Raw genomic sequence first — 23,902 nt, 5'->3', positions numbered from 1 at the left:
CTCCCACCTCCCTTCACACATTCCCCTCCCCAGCCCCGGACCACCCCCTCCCCCCAGCCTCTCCCCTCACTTGCCCCCAACCCCGGTTTCCCTCATCCCCCCCCAGCCCCTGGCCCCCTCCCAGTCCCGGCTCTCACCCCTTCCGGTCTCAATCCCCCTCACGTCCTCGTCCCCTTCCGCCCTTCCCGGCCGTGCCCAGAGCGGCCCCGGGGCTGAAGAACCACGAGGGGTCCGTGGGACAGCAAGTTCTTTATTGCAGGGGGACGGGGGAGGGACAGCCCTCGCGCAGCCCGGGCTCCCCACGCGGGTGCCCGTAGGACACCCTGGAGCAGTCAGGAGGAGGAGGAGGAGGAGGAGGCGCCGGGGCGTCCCAGCGCCGCCACCGCCTGCGCCGCCTGCTCGGGGACACGGGCCGGGTCGCTGAGGATGGAGGTGGAGATGCTCAGCTGCCGCAGGGAGCTCAGGACGGCTGCGGGGACAGGAGACAGGGCTGGAAGGCGTGACCCATTCTGAGGAAGACGGTGCTGCCCGGCCCCGCTCCAGCCCCCGGAAATGTGGGACTGTGCGCTCCCGTAGCCCCAGTAGACGAGGTGAAGGGAAACCCACCCTGAGGGGCTTTGGGGAACGCTGAGCCTGCCCTGCCAGGACACGGGGTTAGGGTAGGGCACTGCCGGCTCAACTGGGGCGTGGGTGTGACAGGAGCACGGAAAAGCACTGAGCACGAGCCCCAGGACATTCCACAGATCAGCCCTGCCATCCATCAGGACACCCCTGTCCTTTTCCCCTGTGCCTTTCCCTCAGTCAATGGCCAACCCAACATGCACGGAGTGCCACAGCCAGGCACAGGGCCACCTACTTGGCCGAAGCGCTGGAAGGGAGCAGTGCTGGTCCAGCCAGGCGAGGGATGTTTGGGTGAGGCTCTCCATGCTGGCTGTGGACACCATGCCATTGAAAGACTCAAAGAGGGGCCGGATGATGATACTGAACTGGTGGGATCAGAGGAATTAAGGACCAGCTTTGCCATGACGATGGTCTCACTCCTCCCAGGTGTGGGCATCACCCTCCTATGGCAGCAGGACAGACTTTCTTGTCTGGACATGGAGCAGAACTGCTGGGGCTGCAGGACGGGCCATGGAACAGACCTGCTGGGTGCCTTCCCAGCACAGCACACCTGGCACTAGCCCCAACTGCTGGGATGATGGCATGAGTGTCACCTGGGTAGTCGGTGGAAGAGATGCAAAACCCCTGTCATGGCTGGGGCTGCCAGAAAAGGTTGCCGAGACAGAAGACATCTCTTCCAGAGCAGGTCAGGGAACCAGCTAGCAAAGTGCTCAGGGGCAAGGCAGGACACCAGTGTGTCCTATAATCTACCAGCCTGCAGGGACCAGCCTGGTGATTTTATGCAGGCAGTAATCCACACAGATATCTCCACCACAAGCATGTCCTGGAGCCCATGTTGGCTTTATGATACCCCATGTCTTGAGGAAGGAGCTCCCCAGCTCTGTGTCGGAAGTCACCTCTGCCAGACGTCCTGTGCCGGATGGGACCATGGGCAGCAGTGCCTTTCATCCCTCTGCCACGTGCACTCACAGACCTCACAGGCTCTGCCAGTGAGTCCCAGTATGTCTAATCCCTGCTCACAGAGGAGCAGATCCAGCCCTTTACCCACAGGTTCCTTGGCCCTTGATCCTCTCCATCCCTGTGTTTCCAGGGTATGCCATGCAATCACCAAGACCAAGCCATCATGTCCCTAGCTTTTGTCTGGACCTTTCCTAATCCATGGCTACTGCCTCTCAGAGCCAGTTCCCATGTCATCAGGGGCAATTCCCTCTGTAAGCTTAGCTCCACTTCCCTTCTCCCTGAGGACCATTTATCCAACTGGTTTTGATCCTTTGTAGCAGAATATCCCTCCTAACCACAGCACCTCAGTGTGTTCCTACCATGTGACCTTGGCTGGGAAACATCTCCCTGTGGTCTCCAAAGCCCTCAAGTCCTCCCGATCTTGAGGGACCCCAAAGACCCAGTAGCAGCATATGAATCAGAGCACCTTGTGTCTGGTGGAGGGTCAGAGGGAGCAGCGGGCACAGGCCCCAAAGGATACGATCCAGAACTTCCAGTTCTGCAGTGTGGACGAGCGAACGTACTCGTCGAACATTCTGCGCATGTGGTCAAAGCGCTGGCGCGTGATGGGCACCCCTGTGGCCGGCAGCTGCTCCTGGCACAGGCTGTGGGGCACAACCAGTGTTGTGGGGCTGTGTTTGGGAGGCTGGGAGCCACGGAGGCTCAGCAGGAGTTGCCAGCCAATGTCCCCCTCCCAGCGCAGGTATTGGGACCTGGCCCCACTCCAGGGGCATCAGCCCTCCCGCAGAGAGGGTTTGAGGAGGGACAGTCAGCTGGGAGGTGCTCCAGGGAGACCTGCTGTGTCCTGCTGCTGTCCTGGCACTGCTGCTTGCCATGCCTGGCAACCCCAAAGCAGGCAGTGCTCCCCTATCTCCCCCCACCACAGCCCCCTTACTTGATGGAGCCATTGAGCTCCTCGATCTGCTCCCGCAGATGCTGCGCTTCATCCTGCAGAGCTGCCCGCTCCTGCTGCAGCTTGCAGATGTACTCGGCTGTCTTCTGCAGGGTGGTGGCCTTGCTGACCTGGAGGGCCATGGAGTGAGAGAGGAAGGGGGCCCAGACCACCCCGGCACAGCCGCACTGTGCGCCTGCTGTGTGCTCCAGCCTCCCACACCACAGGCTGGGGTGCAGGAGAGGAGCCCTGTGCTGTGGGTCACAGCAGGGATGCAGTGTCTCCGGGTGATACCCATGTCCCTGCATGCCCAGGGCTGGCTGTGGGTGCTCACCTTGATGCTGGGCTGAGCACTCAGTGTGCTCACCAGGCTGTGCAGCATGGTGAAGCCCAGCTTGATGTTGAAGCGTCTCTTCTGCTCAGCAGAGATGTGTGTGATGCGGCGGCTCTCCAGCTGCAGGTCAGCACCGTCAGGCACCTCCCAGCAGTGGGGACAGCCATGGGCCACCAGCCCCACTGAGGACAGGCTGGCCCAAAGCTTTCAGTGAGGGTGGATGGTGTCTTGGGGGCAAGGAGGAAAGGGGGGTGCATATGGAGCTGGCAGGTCCTGCCATACCTTGCTGGACTCGGGCCTCCCTGGATGGGACATGGGGTGGTGCAGTGAGATGCTAGTGCCCAGCCTTGCAGTGGGTCCCGGGGAAGCCTGGCTGGGCTTGGGCCAGTCACTGCCTGAAAAAGGGAAGGTGCTGCTATGAAGAGAGGGATAGCAACAGTACTCATGACAAGGTGACACCAGGGTCCTGCACTGGGATGGGCAGAGAGGGGCATCCCACAGTGCTGCCCTCACCCCAGGACAAGCCACCCCACTCAGCTGATGGGGATGCTCCACTTCAGCCTCCAACCACACATTATCCCAAATCCCACTCATTTTACAGCTGCTCAGAAATGGGAAAATCTGGGATTTGACATTTTAAATTCCCATCATTTCTTGGGCTGCAAATCTCCTGGAAAGAGTCATGAGGGTTGTGGTGTTCAGTTCCCAACTGAACTGGGAACACCACCAGAGCCTGGTTTCCAGCAGCCACGCTGGTTTCTGCGGGTGAAAGCGGATGCTTCTTGCTCCAAAACCAGGCTCCGGGGTTTCAAAACCACAGTCTGACATTTTGCTCCATTTTTGTCTTTTCCTGTTCCTGCTTTTGCTGCTGGAGAAAGAGGCAGGTGAAGGGGCACAGAAGGAACCCTCCGTGCTCAACTGCATAAATGGAAATAGCCGGGATTGAAATGAAAATTCCCACAATGTTTGGTCCGAGCTCTCTGCAGGAACCCCAGTGCCCTGTGGAGCTCCTTGGGGTGCTCCAGACTCACCACAAGCTGAGGTGGGGGACAGCTGCTCTGCCTTGGGGACTCGCAGGGGGCCCGGCTGCGTGCCCACTGTGTGCAGCACCACTTGGGAAGGGCTGGAGCCAGGAGCCAGTCCTGGGCTCATCTGGGCCATTCTGGAGAAGAAGGTGGCAGGGACTTTGGGGACAGTGCTTTGCTGCTGGGAGAAGGCAGAGGGAAAGGGATTTGGGGGATGAGCAACCAGGTCGGCCATTGCCCAGGCACTGGCAGCCAAACCCCCACGAGGGGAGGGGGAAGGGGGATGTGCAGCCCCATGCCACCATCTGCAGGGGCAGCCCCAGCCCCAGGGCCCCAGGAAAGGGGCGTTGCAAGCAGGATGTCACTCACCTCTGCCTTGGTTCTTTTACAGGAGAAAAAACTCAGGCAACTCCTGCCACCCCCAGCCACCCAGCCACGTGCCCCCTCCTTCCCTCCATATCTGTCCAGCCCACAGCAAAGTGTGACCCCCAGAGCCCATCTCCATCCCTTCCCCAGCAGCAAGGAGAAGGCAATTCCCAACCCAGGGGGGTGGTTGAGTGCTTACCGGGGAGACAGGGGCTGGAGGCATGAGTCCTGCATCCATCGGGCGAGGGGTATCCAGTGCCAGGTCCTGCTTGGCTGAGGGGGCAGGGAGCAGATGGGTGCTGCTGCATGGGGCTCTTGGGGCTGGGGTGGCCTTTCCTGCCCCAGGGGACAGCCAGCCCCTCCCTGCACCAGAACTGCTGGATTGCCCCAGAGAACAGGGATGCACCTCTGGAGGGAGGAGGTGCCTGTTCTCTTCACAACAGGGATGTTCTCAGGAGCCTCGTGCAGGCAGGGAGCCCCAGCCCCTCCTCAAGCAAGCAGAGGGACATGACCGTGCCCAAGGGACCTGTCCCATCACACACCCATGGGCAGCATATCAGGCAGGACACCAGTGACCCTCTAACCCATTGTGCCAACAGGGCCATAGAGACCAGACTGGGGACACAGGAACTTCCCATCTGTGCCAAGTCCTGGGGCTGGGCCTCATCTCCCTCTGAGGCCACTGAAGCCAGGGCGATCCCTCAGGCACGGCTTCACCCCTGGGTTTGGAACTACCCCACTATGGGGACCTCCATGTGCCCTGCCCAGTATTCCCTGTGTCCCAGCCCCAGGGAGAAATGGGGTCCCTGCTCTGATCCCCACAATAGCATGCCCCCCACTTCACCCCTGTGTCCCCTCACAACCCCCCAACCCCGTTACCTGCGGTCAGCAGCTGGCTCGGGCAGGGGTTGGGCTCGGGCAGGTGGGACAGGGGGTGTCCTGGCAGCCTCCTTGCCTTGGTGCCACTGGGCTTCGCCTTGGGCCACCCACCCCCAGCCTGGGGCAGCCCCTTGTGGGGGGCAAACCTGGGGTTGCCCAGCAGGGCAGGGGGCAGGAGCTGGGAGGCAGCAGGGCTGGGGTACCCCTGGGTTCCCATGCCTGTGGCACAGCCCAGCCCTGGGATGTAGGGGGTGAAGCAAGGGCTTGAGAGAGGGGAGGCAGGGTGGGTGACAAGCGAGGGGTCAGGTGAACTGGCGTAGGGGAACTTAGAGCGGGGGGCGGAGGCAGGAGAGAAGGGGGGTTCCGGGCTCAGCAGTGGCGCCCGGGGGCATTGGATGGGAGGGACATAGTGGGGTACTGGCGGCTCCAGGCTGAGGCACTTGCCAGGGAGGTCGTACTGCAGTGTGGGCTTGTGTCGGAGCTGGGGGCTGAGGCTGCTGGGTGCCATGTCAGGGGGTTCGGGGGGCAAGGGGGCCAGGGGCCGCTCAGAGCCCAGGAAGGCGCTGTGGAGGCTGAGCTGGGAGGCACCACTGGGCTGCAGAAGACATGGCAGGGTCAGGGCAGGTGACTGGGACACCAGTTAGCCGTGGGCTACAGGCTGGGATCCCACTCACCTGGAGAAGGGTGCCAGGTAGGAGTTGGGCCTCAGGGCTCGCAGGCAGACCCTGAGCACCCATCAGGGATGCCCCACTGCTGAACAGGGGCTCGGCCGTGGGCAAGAAGCAGGATGGATCCTGGTAGCCTGGTTGTGTCTGAGATGGGGGTGGCCGGTGGCCGGTGAACATTTCTGCAGGACCAAGTGGAGACACAGTGACCGGCATAAGCAGACCTGCCCAGAGAGGAGGGGGACACCCTGGGGCACGAGGGGTGGAACCATACCCTGTTACTGGCACTCTGCACTTTTTGAGGCCAGGGCAGCTCCAGCAGATTTGCACCCAGGGCCGGCGTTGCCACATGCACAGGGGCAGGAAAACCCACCTGGAATGCCACCCGAATGTGGGGACCCCATCTCTGACACCCAGCTGAACTCCACGTGCTCCAGCCCCAGAGCTGTTCCCAGGGGTATGTGTTGCTGTATCAGCCCCAGGCTGGGGCAGGGACTATGACACCCTGGCTGGAGGGGCAGCCACAGCGGAGGGGCCGGACAATCAGGTCACGGCATTCCCAGGCCACGGGGATGGTCCCCTGGAGTGGTGGCAAGTTCTGTGCTGCCCGCTCCAGAGCTGCAGTGCGTGCAGCCTGTGGCTAACCACATCCCATGGCCTTCCCGAAGGCGAGCCGCGTGACCCTGCTGTGACTCCCGCTCCCTTCCTCTCTCCTTCCCACAACCCTGATCCTTCCGCAGGCCCAGACACCACAGCACAAAGGGCTGGCAGCTGTCTCCCTGTGCACATCAGCCCCATGAATGCCTTGGTGCAGTCCCTGCATCAGTGCCGGCTCTGGCATCGCCATAGGGAGGGTTTTTCATGGAGAGGATGACTGTGGGACAAGGATGGCACTGCCAGATGCTTCCCTGTAGGATGGATTCACTGGGTTTGCTGCCTGGCAGCTCCTGGCACAGGCTCAGTGCCTGAGCAGCCACTGGGCACAGGCACTCGCATCTCCTCTGGGAAGCACCCAGCTGTGCTCTCTCCAGCCCTTGGCTGGCACTGGCAGTGCCACCTCCAGGCCCTACTGCCAGTTCTGCCTGTTCTGCCTGCCTGGTGTGCACAGCCATGCTCAGAGCACTATCTGTGGTCCAGGCTCCAGCACCTGGGGTACCCTGGCTGGGACCCACAAAGGCCTGAGACCCTGCTGAATCTACACCAGAGGAGCAAACATGCCAGCACTGTGGGATGCCATGGGACTGGGCACAGTGATGATTCCAGCATGCCATGCGCTGCCATCTGAGGGGAACACTGATGTGAGACAGGACAGGGCCACTGCTGAGATGTCCCAGTCAGCCCTCAGACTGCCCCTTACCCCTGCCACAGCCATGGTGAATCCCTGACAGCATGGCAGGGCCATCCCTGCCCCTCCACAGGCCAGCACTCTGTGTGTGCTGCAGTACTGCCAGGCAGGAGCTTGGCCTTCCTGGGATGCAGTCCAGCCCCACATTGCCCCCACCTCAGCCATACCCACACCAGGATGTCCCTGCCACCAGCACTGAAGCTCTGCAGGTATTTATAGGCATTTGTGGTACCTAGCCTGTCAGATTTGATTGTGCCTCCCACTGTGCCTGTCAGACCCTCTTGTGCCTCTCACTGTGTAGCAGGGATGGAAGGTGGCCGGCAGTCCCTGGGAGCCCTGTCCTCCTCCCTTTCTCCTGCCCCTTCCTCAGCCCGTAGCTCTTGCTCATGCTTCTCCTCACTGTCGTATCGCCCTGTTTCGCTCCAGGCAGTGTGGCATGGCCAGGGCACAGCCCTGCTCAAGGGAGAAGAGCCTCTGCATGGTCTGCAAACCACACCTTTGGTGTCCTGTTCAAACCTGGGCGTGCTCTCCAATGTGATTGGGCTTTCCCAACCCAAGGACCCTCCAGCACTGGTCCCAGGCTTTGGGGAGAGCCCTGCAGCGCAGCAGGGCATTGCCACCCCACGGGACGGACAGCCCAGCCCCAGTGCCCAGCACAGATCCTACCTGGAGCATGGTGGCAGCAGGGCACAGGGTCGAGCTGCTCCCTCGCCTCTGCCATCAGGACTTCTCCATCTGCCTCATACCACACTCCAGTACCCGCTACAGACACGAGATGCTTCCTCATTTGGGGATTGGTTTGCAGGCGCTGACTGACAGGCACCGAGCTCTGCCGCACCACCCGACACAATGACAGCCCTGTGACCCCATGGTGCCCACCCCGCATGCCTGCCCTGTGTAGCTCTGCACGAGGCTGCTGGGCGATCCTTGCTCCCAAGCCATGAAAAGCCATTGCCTGCCCTGCTTGTGTGTGACAAAAGTGACTTTTTGGGACATAATTGGGTTGGCTGGCACCCAGCATTCCAGTCTCCTCTCCCCACAGCCCCAGGGGTACATGACGCGCACAGTGCTCAGATGTAACACATCGCCCAGGGAGCTGCTCCGTCCAGGACAAAACTCACACCGACAGGTCTCCAAGCACCCCACGGGATGCTGCTCTGTCCCAGGACACGCCAGCCTGGCAGACCAGGAGCCACAGCTGGACTTGGGACCCTCCCCAGCTCCAGTAGTGTCCCCTGGCTGAGGCACTGGATGTGGTCAGAGCAGGAAGGGACGTCTCCTTTGGATACTGTAGTCTGCAGTAAAATCCATCCCATTGCCAAGAAGCACCCTGGAGCAAAACGCAGGCCTTTTCCCAGGAAAAAAGCCAGCCTGACTGATGTATGGGTTCAGAGAGGCACCACCGTGCTCCTGCCATCTCCTGCTGAGCATGAGGCCATGCTGGGCCCTCAGAGAGGTGCTGGAACTGCTGCTGTGACACCATACAGGACCTCTTGGGGTAAGAGACACTTATCAAGTATCAGTTTGACCCACTCGGAGCTGTCACACCTTCCAGCAACCGATGCCCGCTTAGGGCACCAGGGGACAGAAAGTGAAGCACCAGCCATGGCAACAGACCCTCTTCCCAGCACGGCTCACCCTGATGGGGTCTCTGGTTGGAATGAGTTGAGAGGGTGCTGGCAGGAGTCTTCCCACCTCATCCATCCCAAGGGCATCCATGCCACCACCTGCCCTGGCACACAGCGTGCCCAGCCTGCTCCCCCCGCCAGCATCTGGTCTTGCAACACCCTGCAGCTGGTGTGGCGCAAGTACCCTTTTTTCCTCCTCCTGGAGGAAGTGGAGACGGGCCATGGAGCTCCAGGGTGCTCACAGAGGGGTCTGGAGATGCTGGTGCTGCCCGAGGCCACTAGCTATAGCTGGGTAGCCACCAACCCCCACCGGCTCCCACCCTGCACAATGTGCACAGGCCACCAGCTCTGGCATGTTTGAGGGCAAAGCTGGTCCCCAACAGTGCCTTACCCTGGCATATGGGGACACTGCTGGGACCAGGACATGTCCCAGCTGACTGCATGGACACTCACAGCTCAGAGCCTGGCATGGCAGCACGGGGGAGTTTGCCACCGCCCACTTGCTGGTGTTCCCTCAGCAGCCCCCTGCCCTCCAGCTGGACACCTGTGCCAGGTTTGTCTCTGGGCAGCCTGGCAGGGACAGTGACTTGTCCCCACGGGATGTAGCACAGCCCAGTGCAGGGTCCCAGCTCCAAACCTACTGCCCAGGCCGTCTGGGCAGTGGGGTGAGGAGGGGACTCAGCAGAACCTACTCTCTAGAGGTTTCCTCTTCCTCTGGGGGACAATTGTCCTTCCTCTGTCTGCAGCCAAAAAGAGGGGCTTTGGCACTCCTGGAAATACCCTCTTTTTGTAGAGCTCCCCTCCCACAGCTCCTGGCCAAGCCCTTTCTGACCTTCTGTGGCTCTGTCCAGGGGCAGGCAGGCACACCAAGGCTCTGCCCTCAGCCCCTGCCCATCCACGCTGCTTTGCCCATGCCATCAGATGTCAGTTCTTTCTGCCTGCCTCAGCAGCTCCCACTGCTGCCAGGCCAAATCTGTGACCCCCCCATTTTAGGCAGTCACAGGGTGCAGGGCTGGGTGGGATGTGGTATTGTATCCAGGCTGCCTCTTACCTGATATGTCCATGTCGTCTAGGCTGGGCTGCAGGGGTGCCAAATCTGGCTGTATCATGTCAGCATTCCCAACATACACTGGAAGAGGGCAGAGCTGGAACATCACGGCCCAGCCACAGCATCCCCGAGACCCACCTTGAGTGCTGCTCCCACCACTGCCCTGACACCTGGCTGGCTGCCACACCTCTGTGTCACCCCAGAGTCACCCTGTATCACTGGGCAGGGAGATAAGTGCCTACCCTGTGGAGAGCCAGGGCCATCCCATCCCACCACTCTGTCTATCAGCACCTCAAGGGCCTCATCCAGTTCCCAGGAACCCCAGTGAAAGTCTGATCCTTGGCACAGGACCTGGCTGGAGCTGCAGATGCCCCAGGGACATGGCCAGGTAGGGAGAGCAAAGAGTGGTCATGGAAGCAGGATCTGCCCTGGGGGCTGGGGCAAAGTCCTTCATGATGCCGGTAGTCCCTGGGGAGCTCGGCCCTGGGACAGCGTATGCTGATGCATAGGGAGCCACAGGAGAGGGGGATGATCCCACCCTGCCCAAACACCCCTTAAGCATCCCCTCCTCTGGTGGCTCCTGCTTGGAGCAGGACAGGAACATCTACTCCCCCTGCTCCAGCAGGGCAGATGCCAGGAGACCCTGCCTGCCCAAAAGCTCAGGGCTCTCAGGGGCTCAGCCAAGAGGCAGAATCCAGATTCCTCCTCCACATCCTGCTGAAGCATGGTCTGGGGCACCTACCATCCTCGGGGAGTGCCTGGTGAGTGCTGGGCATCTGTGTCATGGTGAAGAGGGTGTCAGATATGTCTGAGAGGAAGGCGTCCAAATCAAAATGCTGCCTGCTCCTGCGCTCCTCCTCCTCCTCATTGCCAAGCAGCATGGGCACTACGTTGCAGAAGAGCTGGTTGCACCATTTCTCCGTTGGCCTCCAGACATCCTCGTCCTGCATGAGGCAGAGCAAAGGAGCTGAGTGGACACCTTTCCGGGGTAGGGTCCATGTCTGGCTCCCCGGCTGCTCCCCCTGGCAGCTCCCATGCTCCCTGCAGTGTTTGCTCCCTCCAAACCTGAACACCTGGCACATTGCTGCTTCCAGAGGGTGAATCCAGCATCCCAGATGCTCAGCATCCCATTCCAGTGGGCTTATCATGCCCTGGGGCTTTTCTTTGCCCTTCTGCCCAGTGCAGGGGTCCAAACTGCGCTCTTTTCTCCCATTTCCCACCCTTTCTCAGCAGACTCACCTGCTTTGGACTGGAGATCTCTCCCTCCCGAGTGGACTTCCGGAGCTGGAAGGAGAAGACAGCCTATGTCACCCCCCAGGCAGGGTGGGCCTGGTCTGGGGAAGGGCAAAGGGGGCAGAGCCCAGGGGGTGAGCTAGCATCCCCCTCCCATGCTGGCAAGAGCCTGTCACGTCCTGCCCTGTCAGCCACGGCTCCAGGTTGGGCACACTGTGTTCCATCCCACTGCTGGCACTGCCACAGGATGGGGAGCAGCACGGGCAGAGCCACTCACCCGCTTCTTATAGTAGATCCTCCACTTGTGGTACTCCCTCATCACCACCTCGATGCGGCGTTTCCAGTAGTTTCCCTCCAGCACGACAGCCTGGGGGGCAGGACAGGGGGTCATGGCTGAGCTCCCCGGCCCCAGCACCCCACAGCCAGGGCTGCTTTCCTTGTACCATATCAGAAACACCTTTTCCAGCAAATCTGTGAAATGCAACATGTCCCCAGGTCCCCCCTGTGCCACACGGACCTGCTGCTGCCCCAGAGAGCTGCAAGGGACCCTGCCCTACCTCTGGTTTTCGGTGCTCATCAGCCTCCATGCCCTCCAGAGGGGTGATGAAGCCACACACAGGGTTCTTCCTCCGCTCCACATCTGCACAGGGGAGAACACAGCTGGCTGTATCCATGTCCCATCCCTATCTCTGCACCTGTACACGGTCATTCCACTGCCAGCCCCATCTCACTGGCACAGCCTGGCATCTGGCAGACAGAGTGGGGTCTGACCCATACTCACACTGGATGTACCATGCTCTCCATATCACGTTGTTGAGTCGAATTTTATCCCAGCAAAGCAGCCGCAGCCCCTTGAAATTCTTCCACTTTGGAGACACTAGCTTCCCACTGAAACACGAAGCAAAGGGGAAGCTGAGGAGCACCACCTTGAAAGATGCCCAGGGGCCACCAGCCTGGTGGCAAGTCAAGAGCAGGTACAGCCACGTGGCTCCGCTGCAGGTGCTTGCCAGGCTCCTGGGGGAGCACCCGCAGGAGCATTCCAAACTCCTGCACACCCTGGGAGCAGCACAGACCTAAACCCTGAGCTTCACAGACCCACAGGAGGCTTCTCAAACCCCTGGATTAAAGCACAGTGCACTGAGGCATTGATTCCTTGATGTTTGAACCCCAGCTCTGAGGTGGGATCCCGCTGCCCCCACCAAGCCAGCTGTGTCCTGCCCCTGGGGGACAGGAAGGCAAGTCTCCTGACCAGGTGAGATGTGTGGTGACACATGCTGTAGTGGCTCTTGCCTCATCACAGTGTTTGGGCAGCTAATTTTGACCCTCCCTTTAATGCCAGGCAAGGCTTGGAAATGCTGCCTTCAGCTGGGGCAGTCAGGGGCAGCCATCGTGGTGGGTCTGGGAAGGCAGGACAACAGTGGAGGATGTTCAGGATGTTAAGGGACATTTGCCTGTGCCCCAAGACAGACAGAGAGTGACACCAGCCCTGCCCTCAGCCAGAGCTTCCCTGGCGTCTTCTCAACACCCATCCCTGCAAACCTGCCCCCCCCAGCCCAAGCTGGGCTCCCTTCTTCTCACTTCCCGGTTCCCAGAGGCAGCTGTGTTTGTTCTGCAGCTCATCATGGTGGTGCTGGTGGTGATGCCCCTGATGGGACCTGCAGTGCAGGTAGCCTCATTTCACTCCTTGTCTTGTTTCTGTCCAGCCAGGGGACACAACACCTCATATGCAGCCCCCTAGGAGGTCCTGAGGGTCCTGCTGCCCCAGGAGCTCTGTGGGGGAGGCCAGGGTCCCCTGCCTTACTTTGGGGTCCATTTTACCTCTCTGGCTCTCCCAACAACATGGCATGGCCTCAGGGCAATGCCAACTGCTCCAGGGGTACCATTGAAAGCCAGCTGCAGGCTGCATGGCCTGGAAGGCCATGTCCCTCTCCAGCAGAGAGTTTGTACCCTAAAGATCTAAGTGCTACTTTGACTCCAAATTTTCCTTGGTACATGCATGGAGCAGGAAAGGTGGAGGCTGAGCTGGTGTCAGGGTGCTGTATCCTCTCTTCCCAGCCCCTCCAGGTGCCACCAGGCCGTGTCCCCAGGGAGGTGCTGGGGATGAGAGCTTGTGAAACCTCTAAGTGCTCTCAAATAATGATTTTGGTGGGTTCTGTTTTGACCTGCCTTGAAATCTGCCTGTGGCAGAGGGGGAGAACTGGGGACCCCTCCAACTCCAGAGCCTGATGCAGGGATGTGTCTGGGAGCAGGTGCAGGAGTGGATGGGGATGATCTCCCGAGGGAGACCTAGCCTGACACACAGCCCCAGGAGCTGGGGAAGGACCTGTGACTCCAGCCTGCAGAGAGTTAAGCCTGACACTGACCACTCCACTATCACCAGGATTTTGAACTTTCCCCAGGTGCACAAGGCAAACAGCAAGATGGTGCCAGGTGGAGGAGCCAATGGAAGGGACAGGATTCCTGGGCACATGGCCAGATCTTGCTGGTCAAGGCCACGTTCCTCACTCACAGCCAGCTGAGAGGAGCAGCCTGAGCCTGTGGGACACAGGAAGACACCTTGGCCACACATGAGGCCAGTGGGCCATGGCTAGGAGTTGCTGTGGGGCCTGGAGGCAGCAGGGAGATGCCTTTTGGCTTTACCACCAAATGCCTTTTTTCCCCCCTTAATGATCCTTTCAGTTTTGGGGCTTAACAGGCTGATCTTTGTTCCCTGTTTTGCCTTGAAAAGGGCCCCACCCTTCCCTGGGAAGACGGATGCAAACTCCACATTGAACCATGGGAAGGGTATAGGGTGCCCCAAACAGGTTTGGGGTCCTGCTGCCCTACCCTGTCACAAGGAGGGGGACACAGATCCTGCCACTGGCTACAGGGTGTTTGTGGGATGGGGTGAGGTGGCAACAGGGCCCAGCCTGGGTCCAACACCGGCATGGGTCCAGCAGCACCTTGTTTGGTCTGTGACTCATTTACCCATCCAGCAGTTTCACGTGTTGCAGTCCCTGATTTCATGGCAACACGGGTACTTTACTCTTCATCAGCAGCAAGAGGAGCAGGGAAGAGAGGAGTGATCTGGAGAGATGCAGGGTTGCACAAAGAGAAATGAGCAGCAGCTGGAGGGGAACAGCTGAGCCGAGGGTCTCCTGGCAGGGGTAACCCTGATCATCCCTTCCAAGGAGCAGCATCCCCATGAGGCCATCAGAACCCCGCTTTGTTTCCTGGGCTGTGGGACATGGCTGGCAGAAGAACAATGTTCCCTGCAAGTCCTGAACACTCATCTTCCATTTCTCAGAAATTTTACTATCAAAAGCATGCCTTTTCTTGAATTTTTATGTTTTGAAATCCAGAGTCCAGCAAAGAAAGTTAAAAATCTCACCACAGTTTTCCTTTAAACTGTCCCTTAAGTGAAAAATGGCTCTCTTCAAATCCACCTTCAAACTCTGCCATCTAAATGAGCTGGATTTTCACCGTGGATGAAACAGCCACTGCTGCAGCTCGGCTGCCTCCTGCGGGAGTTAGCTCAGTCCCAGGGTGATTTGGGGATAGTGTTGAACAAAGGTGTTGATAGACTGTGCTGGGAGCGGGACCTGCTCTGTATGTGTACTCCCAGCAGGAATGCTCTGCCTCTGGGACAGACATTTATCTACCTCCATGCAAAGACAGCATGAAGTGCCCCAGCTGAGAAGGGAAGGCATTGAAATCCTCTTGTAGAGTTGCCTGGGAAGCCAGAGAGAGCTGCAAGCCAAGCCCCACCTCTACAGCCAGTTATTTTGGTGGTGTCCGGAGGTATGACCCCTCTGTGCATGGGAACACCAGCACACCAGCCCAGCCCCTCTGCACAATCCTTGAACAGGATCAGCCCCAAAACCTTGGAGAATGACAGAAGAAAGGAGCGCAACTCCCTGCCACTAGTGACAGCAGAGCCACAGTGCAGCGTCGGTGGGTTTAGCCTGAGCATGAGCCTTTCCCACTCACCAGACCCCCCTAGAACGGAGGTCTTCTGCCAGAAAAAATGAACCGGGTTGGATGATGAACTCCAGTGAGTGCGTCCCTGGAGTCTCTGCCTAGTGTTCTCTGCCCCGTGTGCATTTAAGGCACCGTGAATTAGAGAATCAATAGCAGCAATTCCACCTCTCCCAGGGGAGACAGAGGCTGCCAAGAGGATGAATTAGTATGGAATTGGCACATGAGATGCCTTGTTTTAAATCACAAGAGGGGCTGAGTGGATACTCCAAGTCACTTCCCAGTCTGAAGAGGAGGTTAATCTCCATCACACTCTGGGAACAGCTTTGGGAAGCTGCTTCTGGAGCACGAGACAGATGTTGCCAGGTAAGATCACGAGTGACTGCAGTTTGCATTTGCCAATCTGCTCCCAGTTTTCCTTCCTTCAGGAGGAGGTTCCCCAGGTCAGTGATTCCCAACAATAAGTCACAGGAAGGGGTGTGAGCCCACCCAGGACACTGTGCAGGTCACACTGTGGTGATGGAGAGGATGAGCCTTCTCGTGCTAAGGCCAAAGTATGAGCAGCTACTGAAGAAGCTCAGCTCCACCCTCAGCTTTTTTGGGTAATGAGACACAGTCAGGTGGGCTGCAGGCAGAAACAACATTCTAGGGAAGGATTCAAGGAATGCAGGATGTTGCAGGAGAAGGAGTGGAAAAGGATCATTAAGCAGGAAGCTGCTGTAAATTACCTGGAAAATAGGTAGAAAGGAACTGCTTCATCCTAGCCTTAGGAGGAAGACCTCAGAGAGAAGAGTTGCCTCTCTTTGGGGGGTCTGAGGGAACAAGTTATTGCTGGAAGCAAACCTTGATGTGGAGGGAGTATTTCTTTAGCAGCGAGAGGTGATGCCCAGTCCTGACTATGGACGGAAGATAAGTCATATCCCCAGGATGATTGCTCAGGCTGAGACAAGACTGCTACAATGTCTGTGAAATGCACAGCAGGAATGCTGGAGAGGGGAGGAATTCCAGTTATAGCCATTGAAAGATATTTAGGGAAAGTTTAGTGAGTTGCTTTTGAAATGGTGTGAGCCCAGACAGCAAAGGATGGGTGGCTGCAGTAGTCACAGTTCACCAGGAGACAGGATAGTTTTCTGCTCTTCTCCACACTGTTATGGCCAAGTCTGGACACTGTGTCCAACGGACAAAGAGGGAGGTTCACAAACTGGAGTGATCCTGGAGGAGGATATCGAGGTGGTTGGGGACTAATATACATGACAGAAGAGGAGTGTGAGGGATGGGTTTGTTCAGCCTGAAGAAGGCGAAGAGGGAATTACTACCATCAGCTGTCCAAAGGAGGAGATGGAGCCAGGCAGTTCTCAAACATGCACTGAGAAAGGCCAAGGGGAAATGGACATGAGAGTCCGAACAGGTAAACTCCAAACTAGAGCCATGGAAGGCTGTGGGAGAGGGGCAGCCCTGGGCAGGCTGGGCAGGTGATGGGCTCACTTCTTAGGGCTCCATCCGTAGGAGTGATGGCCCTGAGCAACCTGACCTGGCTTTGGATCTAGCCCTGACCTGCATGAGGGTTGGACGAGGAACTCCACAGGTGCCCCCCTTACCACACCTTACAGTGTTTTCTCCTTGGTTAGGAAGTTAGTCTGAACTTAACTGTGGGTGCTCTCCTGAGGGCTGGAAAGTATTGGGCTGGTGACCCCAACTGAGGCTGTGCTGCCTCTGGAAACCTGGCTGGGAGGGGAGGTGTGAAATGATAGGTGGTGCAGAGAAGTATCAAATCAGATGTAGAAGTGCACCAAGAGCCTTTAAACTCCATTTTCCCACCCTGATACCTTTGTCCAGCTGCTACCTACAAGTGTGTCAAAAATGTATTAGCAAAGGAAAGGCTGAGAGAGCTGGGGTTGTCCAGCCTGGAGAAGAGAAGACTCATGGGAGACCTTAGAGCCTCTTCCAGTGCTTAAAGAGGGTCCGAGAGAGCTGAAGAAGGACTTTGGTCACAGGCCTGGAGTGACAGGACAAGGGAGAATGATTTCACAGTGCCAGAGGGCAGGCCTAGATGGGATACTGGGAAGAAATTCTTCCCTGTGAGGATGGGCAGGCCCTGGCACAGGTTGCCCAGAGAAGCTGTGGCTGCCCCATCCCTGGAGGTGTCCAAGGCCAGGCTGGACAAGGCTTGGGTAAGTGTCCCACTACATAGGAGCCAGTGTCTGCACTGCCATGCTCAGTGCAGGAAGGAAATGAGCCATTGAGAGTCCAAGGGGTAGGGAGAACTGGAGCAATGGAGCCCTGACTGCAGTGGAATGGCCAGTCCCCAGTCACACACTGTACTCCAACTGCCAGAGCCCTTGTACCCTGTCTGTTTCCACTCTGCCTGGGAGCTCCAGGGCCCAGGGGGGCACTGAAGCTGGCCTGCACCTCAGGAGTCAGAGCACTCTGGTGTGACAGTGTCTGCTCCTCGAGCCTCAAAGATGCAGGGCTCAGGTATGGAGAGAATGGGGCTGGGAGAGGAAAAGAGAGCGAGGCCACCAGTGTCTCTGTGTCCCCTGTTTGTGGCACTCAGGGGTGCCCTGCCTGACCAGGAAGCATGATCCTCACCTGGGTCACCCCACACTGAGGCTCCCTGTGCTCCCACAGAGCACTGCCTTCCCCAGCCCCTTGGAGCAGAGCTGTGCTATGCTGGCTGCTGGCAAACTGGGATGATCCCAACCACCACCTGGGATATGGTGACAGGTCAGATGTATACAACTATGTGGGAACAGGTACCCTTGGAGTGCTGTTTCTATGTCCAGCATCCCCAAGCATGTCCCGGCAGTGACCATGTTCCCTATTGCATCGAGCGTTCAAGGACTTCAAGGCAAACCTGAGAGATTCTGGATGAGGCAACCTCTTCAAGGCTGCTTTTCCGAGGATTTGCTTTCACATGGTAGGACATCATCATTCTAGGTTTTCACATTTGGACGTTTTGGGAAAGCTATGCAAGCAGTTTGGCACTCCAGCAGAGAGCAAGTCATGCTGATGCCATGCTGGAGAGAACTCAAAACCTTGGGGCTTGGCAAAGGAGAGGAGCTGCCTCCAAGAATGTGGACCATGACTGTAGGGGACACGTTGCAGTCTGTCCTGTTGTCACTAAAGAGCTGTTACTGGTCTTAGGCAATTTGGGTGGCAGGGGAACAATGCAGTCACCCATCTGATTTTGCAGGAGAGAAGGAGAAAAGCTTTCGGGAGACCTTGGACAAAACCCATGCAGTCATCCAGTCCCAAGTGCTGCTGCATGCCATGGAATAACCTCAGGACATGGGGACAGAGTCAAGGACAGAAAGCAGGACTCCTGCTCTGGGCTGGATTGCCAAAGAACTGAGTGTTAGCTGTCCACAGGGTCACTGCTGCTCTACAGAGTGTGCTAGGTCTGGCCATGGGGGAAATACAGCCAGGCACAGTGACACCAGATCTCATGGGAAAATGGAGGAGAGTCAAGCTACGTGTGAACAGAGGAGAAACTTCTTACCTGGTTCCATAGCCAGCAACCCAACATCAGCTCTTTTTCCCTGAAACTTTCCAGGATGGCAATTTCTGAGCATATGGCACATCACAGCCCATGGAGAAGAGGAGGAGGATGTCAGATGGAAACAAATTCCTGGCTGGGCAACAGGGCTCAGCTAGCCTCCTGCCTTCAGCTAGCTGGGGGTCCGTAAGACACATGCAAGGGCTCTGAGACTCACCTGTACTCCAGGCTCATGCACTCAAAGAGCCGCGTGAGGGTCGGGTCGATACTCCGGGGATCAGCAGGCTCGGGCTCAGCACGGTGGTGCCGCCGCCGGGGCAGTGAGTCGCTGTGCGGGGATGACACCATGAAGTGGCCACTGTGGATGACCTGGGAGGAGTTCTGTGCCCCAGCGCTGGGTCCTGTGCCACCCACAGCTGCGTCCTCTGAGTCAGAGTCAGAGTCAGAGACGGGGCAAGGCCCAACGGGAGGCTCCAGGAAAGGTCCTGGTAGTCCCACCTGAGCTCCTGCCATTCCTAGTGCCTACTGGGGAGCCCTTATGGATCTGACCCAGCACTGTGATCCACGTCCCAGCTGAGCCGAAGCCCTACAGGCACTGCGTTGGCATCGAGCACATGCTGTAGTACAGTACAGGAGCACAGTACAGGACACCGGCACCACACCTCCTCCTGGGCGCCTCCTCCACCCAGCCCACGCCGTCTGCTCCGGGCTTCAGTGGTTGGTTTCCCAGGGCGGATTTGCTGCCAGCCCTATTTATAGTGCTGGTGGTTGATCCCGCCCACGGCACACCATCAGCAGGACACGTCCAATGGCCATCAGGCACCAGGCACCAGCCACCAGCCACCTGAGCTTCAGCTCCAGGCCACCGTCCTGCTCCAGTAGTGTCCTGACAACTCCAGCTTTTAAGTGCCCCACACACCTGGGGAGGAGCACTGCGGGTCCCCTGTTCCCCCTTGCTGTGGCCAAGGGTTGGCTGGCAGTCGGCTCTGTTTACCCAGAGTTAATCGCTGATCCCGGGTGCCGGTGGAGTGAGGAGCAGGCAGTATTTACCCAGTGCCTCTGCTTTAATGGATCTCCCTGCACTTTCAAGGGAACAAATACAGATTAAGGGACACAAACAGGTAAAATTATAGCAACGGGCACTCAGCTCAGCACAAAGCAGGCCAAGGCACTGAGCCAAATGCTGAGCTGAGAAACAGCCCCAGGAAAACCTGCTCCAAGGTGTGACCCAGCAGGAGATGGGATGCAAACAGCAAATGTGAGAGAGAACAACTATGAGCTTGGGTATGGTGGGATTTACACACCTTGTGGTCATGCAGTCCTTAAAATCACAGAATCATAAAATTTTACAATGGTTTGGGTTGGAAGGGACCTTTAAACTCACCTCATTTCACTCCTCTTCCACTAGACCTGGGACCCCTTCCACTAGAACAAGTTGCTTAAAGCCCTGTCCAACCTGGCCCGGAATACTTCCAGGGATGGGGAAAACACAGCTTTTCTGGGCAACCAGTGTCACAAGTATTTGCTCACTGACCTGAGCCACAGAGGGACCCAGCGGATATAATTTCAGACTTAAACCACTTTTTTTCTCTCTAGTTCCTGGCAACTTCTTCCCCAGCCCCACATCCTGGATGGAGCACATATGCCTGGAGAGCACCCAGGCACAGATCTTAGGTACCTCCAATGGAGATACAGTATAAATGGATGGGATAAACCCGACATAGATAGCTGCAGGCACTGGAACCCTAATCCAGTTTGTAGATGGAGCTGGATACTTTCCATACCACCTAGGTGGGTCCAAGAAGGGTCAGCAGCTATCCAGGTTGTTTTCCAGAGCTGAAAGAAGAATATGCACAAAAAGCTGTTTTGTACAGCTTCTACACTGGTTGTTGCAAACCTCCCTTTGGAACCGTTTCTTCATTTAAGAACCATTTATTCATTTTCCAGCCAGATTTCTGTGGGTCTGTAGCTTTTTTTCCCCCCCCATCTGTGATTCCTTACAACCACCTCAGCCTGTCCCAAGCTGTCTGTCAAGATGTTGAAGAGAGAAGTAATTTTAAAAGTACTGTCTGCATACATTTTAAAGCAGTAATGGGCATGTGAGTGTCCTGGGAAACTAATAATTAGGCAAGGCACAAGGAAACAAACATGTCAGAGATAAAGATACGGGATGCTCCTGGGGACAGGGTGGGATTTTGGGGGTGTCCTGTGCAGGGCCATGAGTTGGACTTCGATGATCCTTGTGGGTGCCTTCCAACTCGGGATATTCCATGAATCTGTGATTCTATAAATACAATAAACTGAGGAAGAGTCAACACAGTTTTTAGAGGAATGTTATGACTCAGACATCTGTTCCAGCTGTTGCAAGAAGCGGTGGTGTGTGTGGACAACAGTAACCTGGTCAATATAATGTCATCCAAAAACACTTTGAAGAAGGTCTGTCATAGAATTTTCAGAGACACTGAGCTGTAACAGATCAACAGCTTGCAAAGATAAGACAAATTGGTAAAAATGCAGAGATTTCCTGTCGGATGCTACAAGCATCTCCACTGGGGCTGGAATTTTCAGCATATTCATGATATGGAGAAAAGGCTGCAAATTGGATGGTGACAGTGTTTCTGCTACAGAAAATAGTTTAGAACTGACACAGGTAAAGGTGGCTAGAGAGCACTGCAGAAGTATTTCAGGCTACAGAGCAGGTGGGTGATAACATCAGAAATTAGAATCAATGTTGAGAAGGATAAAGTGAAGCACATCCCTCACTGTACATCGGGGGACTCTAAATTAGATGAATGCCAGTCAAGAGCTAAAGGTGACTGTAAGCAGCTCCCTGAAAACATCAGCTGAAGGCTCAGGAGTGACTAAAAAGTAAAAAAGGCTCCAGATATTGCAAGGAAAATATCGCTTGCCCCAGTATAAAGCAAGCTCACAAGTGTGTGTGGCTTTGGTGCCTGGCTCAGAAAAGATGGAGAAAAACTGGAAAAGGTCACCGTCCTGGTTTGAGACCAAGTCGGAAGAACATCCAAAATGAACATCCTCTGATGGAAGGCAGGTTTCAGCCACTCCTCCCCCACCAGGTTCGGGAAAAAAGTTTTTCCTCGGGGGAGAGTGAAAGGAAAAAAACTATTTATTTAATAGACACAATGCACAACGGGAAAGGAATAATACTGGAAAATAAAACCTCTCGCTGTGGAGAGAACCTGGTAAATTTCCAGAGTCCTTTGTGGGTGTGGCTTTCTCCTCTTCGGAGCTGGGTTGGCTTGGGCCCCTCCGGGCCGAGTTGTAAGGTCTCCCGGTGTGTTCTGGTATTGCTGAACAGTCCAGCAGAGAAAAAGAAGAAACCAAAGCCCCAGGACAACAAAGGAGCTTAACTCTCCATCTCTCTCTTCCAAGAAAAGGAGCCAAGAGCCAGGAAAAGCAGGAAGGTGCTTCCCTCTGCTCTGCACCAGCAGCAGCAGCTGTCTCTGTGTCCTTGGAGCACAAACTGCTTTGAAAAATTTGTCTGGCTTTTTTTTTTATCTCTCACACCCAGTTTTAAAGGCACAGAAAAGCACAGGAATCATGTCTGGGCATAGAGCGGCGATAAGGGATACACATCGTAGAGTAATCCCAAAAGAGTCACAGAGATGAAGAAAATGGATGGTCAGAAGTGGGAATGGCACCCCTGCAAGAAAAGGGATCAGGACTGTGTTAGGAAAGAGATGAATGAGGTGACAGGCACTAGCAGTGTAGACATGGATGCAGTAGGAACAGGGAATGGTTAGAGGTGGTCATTCAGCACTTTTCAGAGCTGGAGGTTGGAGTGGATGATCTCCAGAGGTGCCTTTCAACCCTAACTGTTCTGTGATTCTGTGTTTCCAGAGGCAGCAGGCAAAGGAAGGGCTGGCATGGCATGTTCATCTCAGGATGCTGTGAAACCAGAAGTCTAATCGGTCTTAATAAGGAATTGGATAAACTGATGGAGGACTGGAACTATTAAAATTCTTTGTGTGTCCAAAGCAAAGCTGACTGATGGGAGCTCAGGACACAGGCACAAATTCACCGTTGGCCTCCCATTGCTCAGGTGGGTGTTGTTGGGCACGGAGTGAGATCTTCCAGACCCTCAGGGTGAGAGACATCCCCAGTTTGTCAGAGCCACCTAGGCATCTGTTCCTCAGGCCCATGCAAGAATGGGCAGAGAAAGTCTTTGTACTTTCCATCTTTCACTGCAGATGAATAAAAGATAAGAAAAAAAGAGCAAATTATACCTTGTGCAAGCTCACCATGTTCCCTAGGAAACAATTCTGAAGTGCTTATTAAATCCTTTTGAGAAAGGTTGAAAAATCCTAGTTTAAGGAAACATGTTGTATTCTCTCTGCCTGGAAGGAAATTTTCTGCTGTGTATTTTCTGCTTGCCCAGAGAAGATGTGGCTGCTGCATGTCTGGAAATGTTCAAGGCCAGGTTGGATGGGGTTTGGAGCAACCTGGCCTAGTGGAAGGTGTTCCTGCCCATGGCAGAGGGGTGGAACCAGATGAGCTTTAAGATCCCAAACCATTCTGTGAGTCCATGATTCTATATCTATGCAATGAGTTTCTTGGTGCTTTTTTCCTTGGATGGCCTGGCTCTCATTCCCTGTTTGAGCAGCTGGTGCTGGCAGGATCTCAGCACTCCATGCAGTAGCAGGACAAAGAAACATGGAGAAGAAAACTGCAGCCTGCAGCTAGACTCCTTATAGAATATTTCTGGGCTCTTGTTGTCTGCCAAACTTCCTTTCCATAGGAAGCTGCCTGGCAAACCCTGGGCAAGAGCACCCTCTGGGGACCAGCAGAAATGTAATGGTGAGATTACACTTCTCAAATCCCTTCTTTTCACATTGACGTTGCATTTTAAGTGGGTTTCACGATGGTGATGTGTGCTCAGTGGTTTGCCAAGAAAGCTGGGGAGGGCTGGCTCACCACACCCCGTCTCTGTTACTGTGGGACAAGCTGAGCCTCCCTGGAGAGAGCAAGAGAGGCCTGAGGACACACAGCAGCCTTGGAGCTTGTAGGATAAGTGAGGTATCACTTCAAAAATCACAGAATGGTTTGGGTTGGAAGGGACTTTAAAGATATTTCATTCCAACCCTACTGCCATGGGCAGGGACACCTTCCACTAGACCAGGTTGCTCCAAGCCCTGTCCAGCCTGGCCTGGAACACTTCCCTGGGCAACCTGTGCCAGGGCCTCATCACCCTCACAGGGAATAATTTCTTCTCAATATCCCATCTAGCCCTGCCCTCTGGCACTGGGAAGCCATTCCCCCTTGTCCTGTTACCCTAGGCCCTTGTCCAAAGTCCCTCTCCAGCTCTTCTGGAGCCCCTTTAGGCACTGGAAGGGGCTCTAAGGTCTCCCCGGAGCCTTCTCTTCTCCAGGCTGGACACCTCCAGCTCTCCCAGC

General features: G+C 56.4%; 1 protein-coding gene across 3 annotated transcripts; it reads right to left on the bottom strand.

Annotated features, from left to right (window-relative positions):
* Positions 1-230: 230 nt before the first annotated feature.
* MLXIPL (MLX interacting protein like) lies at positions 231-19,285 on the bottom strand. Of its 3 annotated transcripts, none has more exons than XM_048324966.1 (17): positions 18,706-19,273; positions 11,817-11,923; positions 11,593-11,675; positions 11,313-11,402; positions 11,042-11,086; positions 10,545-10,746; positions 9,806-9,883; positions 5,791-6,005; positions 5,117-5,711; positions 4,437-4,510; positions 3,878-4,052; positions 3,129-3,241; positions 2,847-2,966; positions 2,516-2,643; positions 2,102-2,225; positions 857-986; positions 231-469 (listed from the first exon to the last, which is right to left on the bottom strand). In XM_048324966.1, exons 1-17 carry the CDS (start codon positions 18,999-19,001, stop codon positions 333-335), a joined length of 2,712 nt encoding a protein of 903 aa, XP_048180923.1. In that variant the 5' UTR covers positions 19,002-19,273; the 3' UTR covers positions 231-332. The 3 variants fall into 3 exon arrangements, with proteins under 3 accessions (XP_048180923.1, XP_048180924.1, XP_048180925.1); XM_048324967.1 differs by having other exon boundaries at positions 3,878-4,049; positions 5,791-5,963; positions 18,706-19,272; XM_048324968.1 differs by lacking the exons at positions 231-469; positions 857-986; positions 2,102-2,225; positions 2,516-2,643; positions 2,847-2,966 and having other exon boundaries at positions 3,194-3,711; positions 3,878-4,008; positions 18,706-19,285.
* Positions 19,286-23,902: the final 4,617 nt, after the last annotated feature.

This window comes from Corvus hawaiiensis, chromosome 20, assembly GCF_020740725.1.
Source record: "Corvus hawaiiensis isolate bCorHaw1 chromosome 20, bCorHaw1.pri.cur, whole genome shotgun sequence".
NCBI classification, from domain to species: domain Eukaryota; kingdom Metazoa; phylum Chordata; class Aves; order Passeriformes; family Corvidae; genus Corvus; species Corvus hawaiiensis.
Note: the sequence above shows the minus strand (reverse complement) of the source record. Positions and strands in the feature narration are given on the sequence as shown.